Source organism: Ambystoma mexicanum, chromosome 12, assembly GCF_040938575.1.
Source record: "Ambystoma mexicanum isolate Mex_15411 chromosome 12, UKY_AmexF1_1, whole genome shotgun sequence".
Classification (NCBI taxonomy): Eukaryota; Metazoa; Chordata; class Amphibia; order Caudata; family Ambystomatidae; genus Ambystoma; species Ambystoma mexicanum.
Window position 1 is genome coordinate 1,091,130,855 of NC_090936.1, and position 14,647 is coordinate 1,091,145,501.

Consider the following 14,647-nt stretch of genomic DNA (forward strand, 5'->3'; position numbering starts at 1 on the left):
GAGGCAGGAATTGGGTCTCCTAGGCAACCGCCCGCTTCCTGAACTCTGATTGGGCAAACCGGTGACTGCCCACATTTTCAAACTCGGGTGATACCGTGGCTTATTTATAGGTAGCCTAGAAAAGGTACGAGAGTGGCACGCCTCTCATTGAAGAGCGTTATCTATAAATTCACTTCTGCTCTAGTTCAAGTTTCTGCAAAGTATATTAATGATCATTTCCATGTAGAGTCGCTGCCGGGATCTAACCGACAAAGAACTTCTCTCCAATAGGGTAGCTTGTAAACCTTGTGCAAAACATAGAAGACGGACAAGGACGTCCCCTTCTTTCGAAAGCTCGGCTGCCCTCACTATTAATGTGACGAAAGTGTTGAAACAAGAGCGGCTCCCGTTCAGTAATACTAGTGTGCTAGGCGACTACATGTGGACATAAAAGCGGCATACAAAGACGAGTAAAACAAATTTACCGCGAGCCCAACGTATATCGAGCGATATTATTTGTAGAACTAAACATTGACCCATCTTTTATAAAGCAAGCAAAAGATTAGAGAAAATGAAAAATATAGAAGGACGAATTCTAAGTTAGAAAATAGAACTTATTAATGAGAGTTTAATAAAAATTGAAAGATTAAATCTCATTTTATCCTTTTTGGATATGCCTTATATGGAAGCGAGTACCTTGCTAGAATGGTCGCCTCGATGACTTAGGGTGTTAGTCTGTTTTCGACGTCTCTCCCCCGCGTGCCAGTTAGTCTTTCCTCTCTCTCTATGGCAGTTGTCCGAGCTGCCAGTGTGCAGTTTCGCATTCCTACCCAGGGCAACTCCCTCGGGGTTTAGTGATGTCGGCCGGGGGCACAATGGAGGAACAGACAGAGGTGTTGGGGGCAAAGCCCCCACGACAGAAGGAGAACAAAAGGGGCAGGAAGTCAATGAGTGGCAGCAGTCTGCAAGCCATGAGCACCCCTGAGACCCCCAATCGCAGGTGAGCGGGGCGTGGGGGTAGAGTACTGCAAGACCCATGAGCATCCTTCAGTGCCCACTCGGTGCGTCATCTGAGGGGAAACCGAAGGCGCGAAGTCAATAATTCGATGAGTGTGAGGTGCCCATCCCATCTCCAAGTCATTACACATGGTCACAGATTATAACAGTGTCCCCTCCAAACTATTACTAAGCATAGGTCAAGACATGGAGACACATAGCCCGAGAACCATGCAACTCCCCCTGTGCCCCCCAATAGCAGTTACAGAACTCGTAGTTTTCCATTTCACGTATCAAATTCAGATCTATAAGTACCAGAATTCAAAGAAAAAACACAACTGACGCATGGCATGGGGACATTTGAGAGCTCTGCTTAGTTGTGTATATGGGCGCCACATAGCCCTGGACTTAACTGGCAGCCTTGAAACAATTCACCGCCTGTGGACACATATGTTTCCAGTGCTGTAACTGGGCATGAATCATTTCAGCTGCTGGAAGGCAACATGGTCTGTCCTTTGGCATGCGACCATGGACACCGTAGCAGACCTGCAGTTCAGTTGTCCATGTGAAAAAACACTACATATTTCCCTCCTTTATAGAACACAACCAAACACTTTGGCAGAGCACATCAAGATCCTAGTATGTTGGGAAACTGCAAGACTCTTCCTGCAGATGGGTAAGTGCACGTAGCCAAAGGCAGAAAGCGTGTTCACCAGTGACTGATCATTGCAGTTATATTCCAGGACACATGCTACAGAATCCTGCTGTACGAACCAAACCGAGACAAGTACATGTTGGTGAAGGCACAAGGCCATGCATCACTCATTGGCAGCCATCCATCCGTCCTCTACTCCGCGCCACCCCATGATTAGATGGACTGGGCACATAGTCTGTGAATTATAGTTTGTCCCAGTCACCAGGCAAGTGAAAGACTTTGGGAGGTGGGGCACTGAGGTATGTTGCAAAATCTATGAACCATTGGCATCTGTGAGACAACTTTCTGGGTGTCTACATAGGGCATGTGGTTGCATTCGGCTAGTCTTGTTACCCTTGAGAACTCGAACACCAGTTGGGGTCAGGGCACCCAGGTTCTGACTGCCATAGCCGTATCTTGAATACCTTACCTGTAAGAGATAGTGGAAATCTGAAGAGGGCATTTGCAAGCTATGGTAGCCCAAAGGTGAATTTAATAAACAATCGAGGAATCTCCCTGCTCTCTGGCCCCATCCTACCTGGCCTTTCACTCCACTGTGCCCATCTCCACTGAGTGCCCACCGCCGGGATATTAAAAAAAAATACTACTAATCCTTTCTTCGAATCTGCCCTCCAACTACAACTATTCTCCCTGGAAGGTGACTCTAGCATTACTCAAGCACATTGTCATCCCCCTGTCATCCCCCTGGATCAGTGATTGAACTCTATGCAATCATCAGATTATCTGTGCATATTTACATAATTTACATTTTTATTTTATTTTAATTTTATTGAGCATTTGTTAGGCGCCTATACAATCAATGGTATTTCCAGGCACCACAAGGCAAAAGTGGGGGGGGAGCAAGAGGGGGGAAATAAACAATAGTAAAAGCAACAAATAATCAAACAATCGTGGTCCTACTAGGCCTTGCGACATTCAGACATGCAAGTGCAGTGACAAGCGATAAACAGGGAGATGGAATGGGGGGTATGGGAAAGTGCTGACTGAACCCAGGAGGGGAAGTGCCAATGGTGCCAAGGGAGTGTGCCTCTGGCTAAGTGCGAGGGTGACGGTGTCCCAAGGGGGGAGTGTAGTCGCCCAGAGGGAAGTGCTGACGGGAGTGGGTGCTGGTGTCCACTGGGCAGAGGGCCTGGTAACCTGTAAGATTCAAGAAGGACCAGGCTGCTAGTCTCAGTAGCAGTGAGGAATTAGCAGGGGAGGGTAAGAGAAAAAGAGGTAGAGAAAGGAGAGTTTTGAGAAGTTTCCAGAACTTCAGGAGGTCCGGCTCAAGTCTGAGAAGGGCAGGGAGGCTGTTCCAAAGGGAGGCACCCGTCGATGAGAGAGACCTACCCCCCTACTGTCTGCTTGGAGAAGCGTTTGATCAGCAGAGAGAACTGGAAGAGTGGCGGTCTCGAGCCCGGAGGTATTTAGGGAGTTGGAGAGAGCAGGGTCCCAGGCCACAGAAAGCTTTGCGGATGATGCAGAGGGTCTTGAATTTGATCCTTGCGGCCACCGGGAGACAGTGGAGGAATATTAGGGATAAGTCTTGCAGCCCTGTTCAGCCCTGTTCTGGATTAGTTGAAGGGGGCGGAGGGAGGAGAGAGGCAGATTGAGGAGGAGGTTATTGGAGAGGACCAGAGCTCTGGAGACATTGAGCTTCTGGTGAAAAGTGAGGATACCTCTGAGGAGATGAAGCTGATAGTAGGCCTTCTTGGCAAGGTCCAGAATATGAGGGGTGAAGGAGAGAGAGGAGTCGAAGATGACTTCGAGATTTTTGCCCTCACTGGATGGTAAGGTTGAAGGGCCCAAGGAGGGTGGCCAGAGGGCAGGTGGGAAACGGGGCACAGGTGTCCCAATAGGAAGGATCTCAGTTTTACTGGCATTAAGACCGAGATCGTTGGCAGCACAACATGCCAAAATAGCCGTCAGACAGTCTGGAATGAGAGAGAAGGTGGGAGAGGGAAGTTTGAATGAAAGCTGTGTGCAATCAGCGTAACACTGGAAATGAAGAGAGAAGGAGGTAGATATTGAAGAGCCCCAGTGATGGGATAGAGCCCTGGGGAACGCCACAGTTGGAGAGTGAGGTGGTGGAGGAGAAGGGGTCCAGATGCACCTGGGAAGGGCAGTTAGCTAGGAAGGAGATCAACCAATCCAGTGCCAGGTCCGCGATGAAGAGGGTATCACAGATCCATTTTATGACGATAGAGTGGTTGACTTGTGTTGAAGGCAGAGGCGAGATCAAGGAGAATGAGAACAGAAGGAAAGTTGGAGTTAAGGTTACCGAGCAGTACTTCACGGGTGTTCAGAAGAGCCGTTTCTGCGCCTCTGGCTGCCCAGAATCCAGATTGATGGTCGTGGAGGCAGCCAGCAAGTTCAGTATGACGGATCAGTTAGGGGAAGGACCAGCTTTTCCAAGAGTTTGCCCAGGAAGGGGATGGTCGAGAAGAGGCGATTGTTATCCAGGCAGGAAGGGTCAGCAGATGGCTTTTTAAAGAGGGGATGCACAAGAGGGTGCTTGAGGGAAAGAGCCAGTGGCGAAGGAGTGGTTACAGAGATTGACTAGAGCCAGGGCGAGGGAGGATATGTTGTCCTTAATAGTTCTGGAAGAGCAGGGGAGCACTTGTTTGGATGAGACATTCATAGAACAGACAGTTTTAGAGACCTCCTTATGTGTAATGGGCAGGAAGGAAAAGAGTGCATGAGGAGGTAGTCACGGTGGAGAGTGTGGACAAGATTTCATGAGTTTTAGTTGTGAAATGGGAGGACAGTGCAGAGAGTCTGGGAAGGAAGGAGAGAGGTAGAGACTGCAGTTGGATTGACAAGTTCCTTGCATATTTTGAAAAGTTCAGTCATATCGTTTGTGGCTCCAGAGATTCAGGCTTGAATGTGGGGCCTCTTCTTGGAGCGGATAAACAATATTGCCTTTGGAGCAGGCGACAGGCCAGTTTGTCAGCAGATGTGCCAGAGGTCTGCCACTTTGTCCAGTTGCATTTCAGCGAAGCTAGATCGGAGTCATACCAGCTATTACACTTAGAGGCAGGCTTCAGGCGGATCCCCACGACAGGGGCACGGATGTCAAGGGTATTCGAGATAGAGAGGTGAAGGTTAGCAAGATGGGAGAGTTAGAAGTTGGGGATAAAAGTGGAGACCACGCAGCGACTGACACTCGCTTCATCGGTCGAATGTTGGCGAACAAGTCTGGCAGTGCGGGAGGCGGCTTGGACAGAGGGCCGAGGGGTCCCAGGTGGGAGGAGAGAATGGTCAGACCCAGAGAAGGGGGTTAGAGATAGGGATGTCATCAGAGATGAAGGCATCCAGAGTGTGTCCGGCTGAGTGGGTCGAACTGGAAGGTAGAATGGTAAAAGAGACGGCATCATACAAGTCTCGCAACAGTGACGTTTCCTGTTCGCTGCTTCTGCAGCTTCTGCTATAAGCTTCCACTCCATCACTTTAATCATTATCTCCTCAATGATCTCTGCAAAATCTTTGTAAAGCACGCTGCAAAGGGATTACTCTGCACAAACTCATGTTCTATAATGCATTCATGATCAAAGCAATCTCTTTGTTCAATAAACAAACTGATATTGTTTCACAGAGACTGAACACTGTTACGAAGGAGCCACTGGCATAATGTCTGTCTCCTTGCCACCTGGAACTGTGTAGTGATTTCGATCATCATATATTTTTCCCGAGTGTGCAGTATTTGAAAGAAAGCATGAGCATAAAATTCCCTTGGCGTGGCTTTAATTGAGTTGAATCTTTTCAAGACTGACAGTCTGAATCCTTGTTGTATAGTTAGTATATCAAGTCACTATACATAATACTACAGATTCTGAAAAAAACACTTTTTTAAATAATGCTCCATTTTATTCACTGTTTCCGTATTCCATTCTTGACATCGCTCATGCTTACCAAACAACCCCATTGATGTAGTTAATAAACCCAATTGAACACTGCCATCCATTTTAATATGCAGTACAATCAATTTCTAATGATCACCTACCTGAATGTCCTATTCTGCTTTCACGTTGCAGGTCGATTTTGTGTTTATTTTTTTAATTATTCATATTTTTTAATCCTAGCATAACATTGACAGGATTTGCTAAACCTACCCCAATGCTCCAATCAACGTTTGTCCGAAAATACCACACCAATGAACCCAAATGAGGGTGAAACACACCTGTGGTTGTCTGCGTCCTGGTGGGCGTTCTATTTTGGGTTGATAAAGCTATGTTTAAAATAGCGTTGCCCTCAAAGACAAACCGTTTTCTGGTGCAAAATGTATGCTTTTGAGCGGGTTTGCATACCCTCGAGTCATTTCTCTGGCTCTGAACTGCAGATAAACTTAAAGTGATAGCGACTGGGTGGCTCGGTAGTACGTGTACCTTGTTTACTGAAATAGACTGTTTACGTAGTAGACAGTCCCCTCCAGTCCCTATCAATGTATTTCACCCCATAATTAAGGTAAAAGCCCTGGGCATGCACATCGTCCAGATTCAGAAACGGCAAGTACAATTTCTGAATGTCATAATCTTGAGAAACATATTTCAAAGAGGTTAAATGCGCTGATGTATTTTGGACCTTTTGGGGCTGTTGAGCTAATTTCCCTGTGTGTCCACCTGTCTGATGGTCTGTCGCTGGGCAGAGGTCTGTGTGGGTTGTAGTTTCTCAGTGCGTGTTAGTGAGAAGACTGTATCTTTTCTGTATGTCATGAAAATGAAGTATCACACTTGGCTTCTATGAATTTCTCCATAGTATCCCAACTGTGCACCTCTTTCAAGATTGCGCTACAGTGTTCTGATAGATTTGGATCAATTTCTAAATTTGTTTTGGAAAATACAAAGGCTGTGTTTTAGAATTATATATTAAATATTCCAAGACATTCCTATTTATTTAATGCATTAGACCAACTTTTTATGTAGCGGGTTCCAGCCGGGTTCAAGTACAGTTAATTTACAAATTCAAAACCAACATCAAATCACTTTTTTATTTATTTTTACATTTAAAAAAAACATAACTTTAACATTCAGAAAGAAATCTTTAATTGTACTAATGGCTAATTTTCGGAGTACCCCCTGCCTTGTTTTCTTTCTTTACCTCTGCCCTGTTTTTCCTTTACCGCTTCCATAAAGAAGTGGACAATTTTTCAGCATTAGAACCTCTCCTTTGTTCCCCTGCATCCGCCCTCTCCTCCCTTACTACTTCATGTACCTTTTAATATAAGTTTTATAATACAGACTCGTAAGTATTTCTTGTTTTGTTGAAATTCTAATAGTTTAATTGAAAAAAACACTCTATTGGCAGTGGTCTATTAGACTGGATTTGATAGGATCATTCCTTTCTAGGTTACAGTGCAAATGTAGCAAACTTTAATAAACATACGTTTTCGTGTGGCACTTGATCCTATATTAGTATTGTCTAATGAGCTTTAATTTACGAGTTACTATAACATTAACCTATCCTACAAATCCATTATCAATTGGCATATACACATTTCATGTATGTCTAACAAAACCATGCATTCTGATGAGACACAAAATAATGCAACCAAAATTGTGGATGGAAACTCGGGCTTTGCAAAATTATTACAAATCTCACTAGTCTTGCAGGGCGGCAAGTGCCTAAGTTTACAAACTCGACATAAGAGAAATGCACTTACCCCATGGTGACAGGTGATACAATATTAATCATGGCTTTCTGTAAAATGGTGCATGTCACCATAAGCACACTTCGTATTTGGTGCAATGCTGCCACCCAAAGGCTAGCCATGCACAGTGAAACTTTTATTTGCCATTTACTGCAAACAAACGTCTTCATTACGAGTTTTGCGGTACGGCTAAAATCATCGATAGTGCAGCAGTAACAGAGTTACCGCACCAACAAACTATGGTTGTGGCAGTGGGGTGCAGGAAAAACCTCCAGCAAAATACTGGGGGTATTTCCGCCACCTTACTGCCAAAATGCAACCATTTCTGCAGAATCGCAGCCGGTGGTAATTCTGCCAAAATCCCCATGATAAATTGAGACTAACACCGCCACTTGTAATCCGGCGGTAATTCCACCATACCATGAGGCGATAACAGTAATGTAGTTTGGCAGTATTCTGGCAGTAAAACAGCCAGAATACCACCAAACTTGTAATGTTCCCCAAAGTTTATTTGGAGTAAATATGAAATAAGTTTCAACATCCCCATACTTGCCAGCAATGTTGTGTACCATGCAAATGGTACTCGCTCTATATATCTCTTTGCATAGGCAAGTGAGCTAGTAGGTTATAGAGTTTCTCTTTAACTACAGTCCAAATACATTTTTCACTCTGACTTTTTTTTATCTAATCCCCAAAGAGGAGTATTCTAAATCTGCATTGAAGAAAAGCACCTTTGTGACTTGAAGTACTGTATGTGGTCACAGGTAACAAATATACCGCTCGCGTCGACAAGTGTCAAAGCTGCTGAGCTTGGAATATGGATTCTAGGCAAACCACTATACCTTTGTGCCCAAAACTGTAAACATGTCAAAAGTAAATGTTTTAAACACAAATGTTGATTTAGTGTGTTGTCTGATACCCAGTATCTAAGCCCTCCTCCCCTAACCCAACTGATTCGGTCTCAACTGGATATCACGGTTATATAAAATAATACAATTTACATCGGTGTTGATTTGATTCAGAATTACTTTGCCACACCACTGCAGTTTTGCAAACTGTCTACTACTGAAAGTTCACTACGATCGTTTCAGAAATTGGTGATTTTGCCAAATGCCGCTCTTAGGTTTAAGAGAACAAAGGGTTTCTTCAGGTAATTGAAGGTTTATATAGACTCTTTGGTTTGTTCCGAGAACACATGTTTTATTCACAGAACTTAACGTTTACATAAACCTTTGGAAGTGCCTTTTGATCATCGTATGGATTCATTTCCAACACTGCCAGCAATCATTAACTTCTGATGTGCTGGGAAGGCACACATAGACTAACATGAAACTAGTAAGATCCCGTTCTTCAATAATTGATTTTATATCTTCTAAATACAATTGAATTGGCAAATTAATGATCTCTAGGAATGCAGAGTGCATGCATCACAGTTCGGCTAATCTGGGTGTTCTGCTTTTTATATGCAGTCTTGCTGAGATGTCCTGCGTGCAGTGTGTCGTGGCTGCAGATTTTGTTGTTGTAATAATCAGGTTATTCTTCGACTTGTACGATCAGATAATGCAGAAAAAAGTCCATCTTCTAAACTAGATTCATCCCTGTCAAAGTTGTTTTGTTTGTTTGTTTGTTTATTTATTTGATAATGCGCGCCAAACCCATTAGGTAGCCGGGCGCAGTAGAGGTCAAGACAGCTTAAGCTTGGTTACATAATGTGTGCAAAGAAGCATATAATATACAAAACAGTTAGAAGGATAGGCTGCCAGGATAGTTACAGTGGCATGCAAAGGTAAAGCAAGTTAAAAAACAAGCAGCAGAGACAAGAGTAGGTGGTGCTTGGAAGGTGAGTTAAGTCGTTCGTTCGTAGCCATTTAATTATATTGAGTCTAAATTTCGGATATGGTTGTTGCTTTCTAAGGTCGTGCGGTAGAGCGTTCCACGTTTGTGCTGCAATGACTGGGAAGCTAGATCCTCCTGCTATGGCATGTTTAAATCTAGGCGTTTCCAGAGTGTGGGCATTGGCTGTTCTCGTTGGACGTATGGACGATCTTCTATTTATCCTTTCAGCAAGGTAGGGTGGGGCCAAGTTGTTTAAGCATTTGGAGGTGAGGGAGACTGTTTTTAGAAGTATTCTGTCAGATATTTTTAGCCAATGAACTTCTCTTCTAGCGTCAGAGATGTGTTCTCTCCTAGGGATATTCAGTGCAGCTCTTAGGGCGTTATTTTGCATAATTTGTAATTTGTCAATGATATTTTTGTTGGCACCTGAGTAGAGGGCGTTACAATAGTCTAATCTAGGGATGTAACGGTAACGGTATACCGTTAAAGATACCGTGAACCACTTAATTGAACAATAATAACCGTCACATTGTTTATACCGTTATGCCGTTCATACAGTTAAGTGTGCTTTTCAATCTGATTTGGAAAGGCTGCAGTAAGCAAGTGCTGCGCAGTCTTGGTCTTGCACTGTTGGATGTGCCGTCTGCCAAGTAGTTTCAGTTAGAGCAGTTTTTAATGCCATTCCATAAACAACACATGCTCAACACAAAATCAATATGTTAGCAATAGGAAGAATAGATACAGTGCCAAGAAGGAAAAGGGTTTACTTTGGGGTGGCGGTTTTGGGGTTTATATATTTATAATGGATAATGTTCTCTAAACATATGGCAACGGGGGGATTTCCCTGGTTCTATCATTGAATTTACATATAATAAGTCACACTGCGGAATTCACTGATCTGTCGGTATTCCCTGCTGCCATACCAAAGGGTAACATGTCCGTGATTACTGAACACCTTTTGGCCCGCAAGTAAACTAAAGGCTGTAACGTAAAGAGAGAGTGCGTGTGTATGAGCACAAGCGTATACTACCATCAGCCTCCATTGATCTGTGGCATGCAGGTTATCAAGATGGCAACATGTCCATCTTCACCAGTAGCCAGTGGGGGAGCAAAAAGCCTAAATGACCACTTAAGAAAAGCTATTGAGTTTGCTTTGCCAGTTGCAGCAGGACCACCCCCCTCTCCACACGTGTGTTTGTGTTTGGTGGAAGCAAGGCATTTCAGTGGAAAGTAAGTTGAAAAGCCCAATTCTGGCCCTGGGTGCCTGGTTTTGTTTGTGATGATAAATCTGTCAATTTATGACCTTTTAGAAAATATTTGTTAAGATTAGTTAACTCCACCTGCTATACCGCGATAACCATGATATACCGTCATTTGGCAAGAAGGTTATCGTACCGTCATAAAACTAATACCGTGACACCCCTAGTCTAATCTAGACATTACAAGGGCATTGGCGAGGGTGGTGCAACTCAAGGTAGAGAGGAATGGTCTGCAAGCTCGGATAAGCTTACAGGTATAGGCTGTGGAGGCTGAGAGTGAGTTGACTTGTTTCTTCAGTGAGAGAGTGGCATCAAGATAGAAGCCTAGTGTTTTGACCACTGGCATCACTTTGATGAGATTATTGTCGATATTGAAGGCGGTATAGTTCGGGCTAAGTTTTTTTATGTTAGTTTCGGAGCCTAGGATCAGTATCTCAGTTTTTTCGTCATTCAGGCAGAGGCCATGTGATGCCATCCATGCCTGAATGAGGAGGTATACTCTGTTTACTAAGGCTGTGTCCTCCAAAAAGTTGCCCGAAAGGGGAATTAGGATCTAGGTATCATCTGCATAATTTGTGTAAGTGATACCCAATCTGTTCAATTTGTCGAACAAAGGCTTAGTAAAGATATTATACATAGTGGGAGAGACACAGGATCCTTGGGGTACTCCGCAGGAGATTTGAGTTGGGTCAGCAGCAGTTAGTGGGGAGAAGACTTGCATTGTCCTGTTGGCCAGGAAGGAGTGGACCCAAGCTATGGCTTCCCCTGAAAAGTGTGCCGCCGACCTAAGATGGTTACATAGGACTACATGATCCACTAGGTCGAACGCTGCAGAGAGGTCTAGGAGAAGTAGCATAGCTGTTTGTCCCTTGTCCTTCAACTCGTCAATTTGAGTCTTAAGGTCTAGCAAGGCAGTTTCTGTGCCGTGGAGTGGGCGGAAGCCAGACTGTCGAGATCCTAGTAGATGATTGGCTTCCAGGTATTCCTGAATTTGAATGTAGGCCACTCTATCACTAATTTTAAGTAGAAAAGGGACAGTGGTAATGGGTCTATAGTTGGTGGGGATGGTAGGGTCTAGGGATTGTTTTTTAAGCAGGGGGAAGACCCAGGATTCTTTGAGGTTATTAGGTACAGTATTGGTGTTAAAGGAGGCGTTTATGAGCTTAGAGATAAATGGGGCAAGGTCTCTAGCCGCATCCTTTATAATTTGTGCCGGGCAACTGTCGCCCTTGCAGTTTGAAGGTTTTAGGGAAAGAATGATTTTTTCAGTGTCGAGAATAGAAATTTCTTTAAAGGTAAATGGAGTAGTTGTGTTACAACCTGTTTCAGGGGGTGGTTGTTGCTCAGAGGGTGGCAGAGAAGCTTTTTTCATAGCAATTTTCCGTTGGAGTGTAGTGATTTTGTTTAGGAGGGCTTTTTGAATTGCTGTGCACAATGGCTTGTCCTTCGGGACAGTGTCTGCAGGTGGAATTGGGGCTTCCATTTCGCGGAGGATGGAAAACAGTTCCTTAGTATTGGAACTGGCTTTTGCAATTCTATCATTGAATATATTTTTTTTTTATTTGGTATTTGGAAAGTTCTGTTAGTTTAGCTTTATTCGCAGTAGTCGGGAATGGCGCCAGATTGTTTGCAATTTTATTTTCTCTAATCTTAACTCTTTAAATTGAGGTGTGAACCATGCATTGAGGTGGGATTTTTGTCTGGCTTTGTGGATTTTTAGTGGGGCGGTAGAATCCAGGGCATGGGACATGGCTGTGTTGAAGATTTCCACTAAGGATTTAGGGTCAGCATTATTGTTAACATTATTCAAAGAAGGGAGGAGGTGCAGGAGTAGTTTTTCTACTGTGATGTCCTTTTTGCTTCTAGTAGGGAGTGGGGGTGCCATCTCGATGGTTTTAGGACTAAGGTCGAGTGTGGCTGAGAATGTAATAAGGTGATGGTCGGACCATAATTGTGGTACATTATCAGTAATAATAATGTTACAGTTCAAGTCAGCCACCCAATCCAAGATTCTACCTTTGATGTCGGTGGGGGATAGGACTTTTTGTGCTAGTCCATGATCTTTTAGAAGTGCAGCTATAGCTTGGGAGTGTTTGTTTCCAGCCTCATCGAAGTCGAGGCTGAAATCCCCCAGTATCAAGGATTGTGAGTGGTTTTTAGTGTTGCTAGTTTTGATATCTGTAAGGTCCTCCTCAAAGGTTCCTAAAGGGCCGGGAGGTCTGTATACCAAGTGTATTGTTAAAGTGCGATTGTTAGATAGGGGAAGTTTAGCCGTAAGGATTTCGCATGAGTGGCATGTAGTTGGAGTGGCAAGACTGATGGAAAGGCTAGTTTTGGCAATAATGGCTAGGCCGCCACTGCGAGAGTTAGGCCTATCCACTCTGATAATCTCGTAGCCCTCGGGTATTGCTATCATGAGGGCAGGACCTGCCGCGTCATGGAGCCAAGTTTCAGTTACGGCTAGTAGGTCTAGATTCTCATTGTGTAATGTGTCTGCAATTTCAGAGGCATGGGCTACTAGGGATCTGGCATTGATAAGTGATACTGATAGGGATACTGTGCCTTTATTTGCAGGGTAGGGGGGGGGAGTTTAATTTTAGGTGTATTGGGACTGCCAACATTACTTTTAACTATATTGGCCATAGTTCGGTTATTAGGCATAGTTAACACTAGGGATGTAACGGTATAACGGTATTCTGTTAAAGATACAGTGAACCACTTAATTGAACAATAATAACCGTCACATTGTTTATACCGGTATACCGTTTATACCGTTAAGTGTGCTTTTCAATCTGATTTGGAAAGTCTGCAGTAAGCAAGTGCTGCACAGTCTTGGTCTTGCACTGTTGGATGTGCCGTCTGCCAAGTAGTTTCAGTTGGAGCAGTTTTTAATGCCATTCCATAAACCACACATGCCTGACATAAAATCAATATGTTAGCAATAGGAAGAATAAATACAGTGCCAAGAAGGAAAAGGGTTCACTTTGGGATGGCGGCTTTGGGATTTATATATTTATAACGGATATTGTTTGCTAAACATATGACAATGGGGGATTTCCCTGGTTCCATCATTGAATTTACATATAAGTCACACTGTGAAATTCACTCAGCTCTGTGGGTATTCCCTGCTGCCATACCAAAGGGTAACATGTCCCTGATTACTGAACACCTTTTGGCCCGCAAGTAAACTAGAGGCTGTAAAGTAAAGAGAGCGTGTGTGCGTATGCGCACAAGCGTATACTACCATCAGCCTCCATTGATCTGTGGCATGCAGGTTATCAAGATGGCAACATGTTCATCTTCACCAGTAGCCAATGGGGGAGCTAAAAGCCTAAATGACCACTTAAGAAAAGCTATTCAGTTTGCTTTGCCAGTCCCAGCAGGGCTCCCCCCACAATCCACTCCTCCTCTTCACACGTGTGTTTGGTGGAAGCAAGGGGTGGCATTTCAGTGGAAAGTATGTTGAAAAGCCCAATTCTGGCCCTGGGTGCCTGGTTTTGTTTGTGGTGATAAATCTGACAATTTATGACCTTTTAGAAAATATTTGTTAAGATTAGTTAACTCCACCTGCTATACCGCGATAAACATGATATACCGTCATTTGGCAAGAAGGTTATCGTACTGTCATAAAACTAATACCGTGACACCCCTAGTTAACACTGTTCGGTTTTTGGTATTTTTAGGATCATAGAGTCGGGGTAGTCTAGATCTAAGTCTCATGTTTCTGTCCGGAGGAGGGCACGTTAGGAGGGTGGCTAGAGCCATAGTCACTAGGATGCTAAGTGTAAGTACTAAAGGTAGGGTTTTTAGGTTGTCAAGCATGTTCAGGGCTTGCCGAGGGGTCTCAGATGGTGTTTTGAGTCGGGAGACTATCGCCCAGGTTAGTGTTGATTGTGCAACAATTGCACTAGGTAAAAAGGTGTACAAGTCGGCTAGTATCAGTTGCACAAGTCGGCTAGTGTCAGTTGCACAAGTCGGCTAGTATCAGTTGCACAAGTCGGCTAGTATCAGTTGCACAAGTCGGCTAGTATCGGTTGCACAGGTAGGCCAGTATCGGTTGTACAGGTAGGCCAGTATCGGTTGTACAGGTAGGCCAGTATCGGTTGTACAGGTAGGCCAGTATCGGCTGCACAGGTAGGCCAGTATCGGCTGCACAGGTAGGCCACTATCGGTTGCACAGGTAGGCCAGTATCGGTTGCACAGGTAGGCCAGTATCGGTTGCACAGGTAGGCCAGT

At 44.2% G+C, this 14,647-nt stretch overlaps 1 protein-coding gene across 1 annotated transcript in view; it reads left to right on the forward strand.

Annotated features, from left to right (window-relative positions):
• The first annotated feature begins 726 nt into the window (after window positions 1-726).
• Window positions 727-14,647, forward strand: part of NET1 (neuroepithelial cell transforming 1) — a 448,214-nt gene continuing 434,293 nt past the window's right edge. Inside the window, exon 1 of the mRNA XM_069629638.1 lies at window positions 727-979. Coding sequence (XP_069485739.1) covers window positions 837-979 — 143 coding nt within the window. The 5' untranslated portion in view covers window positions 727-836. The remainder of the gene's footprint in view (window positions 980-14,647) is intronic.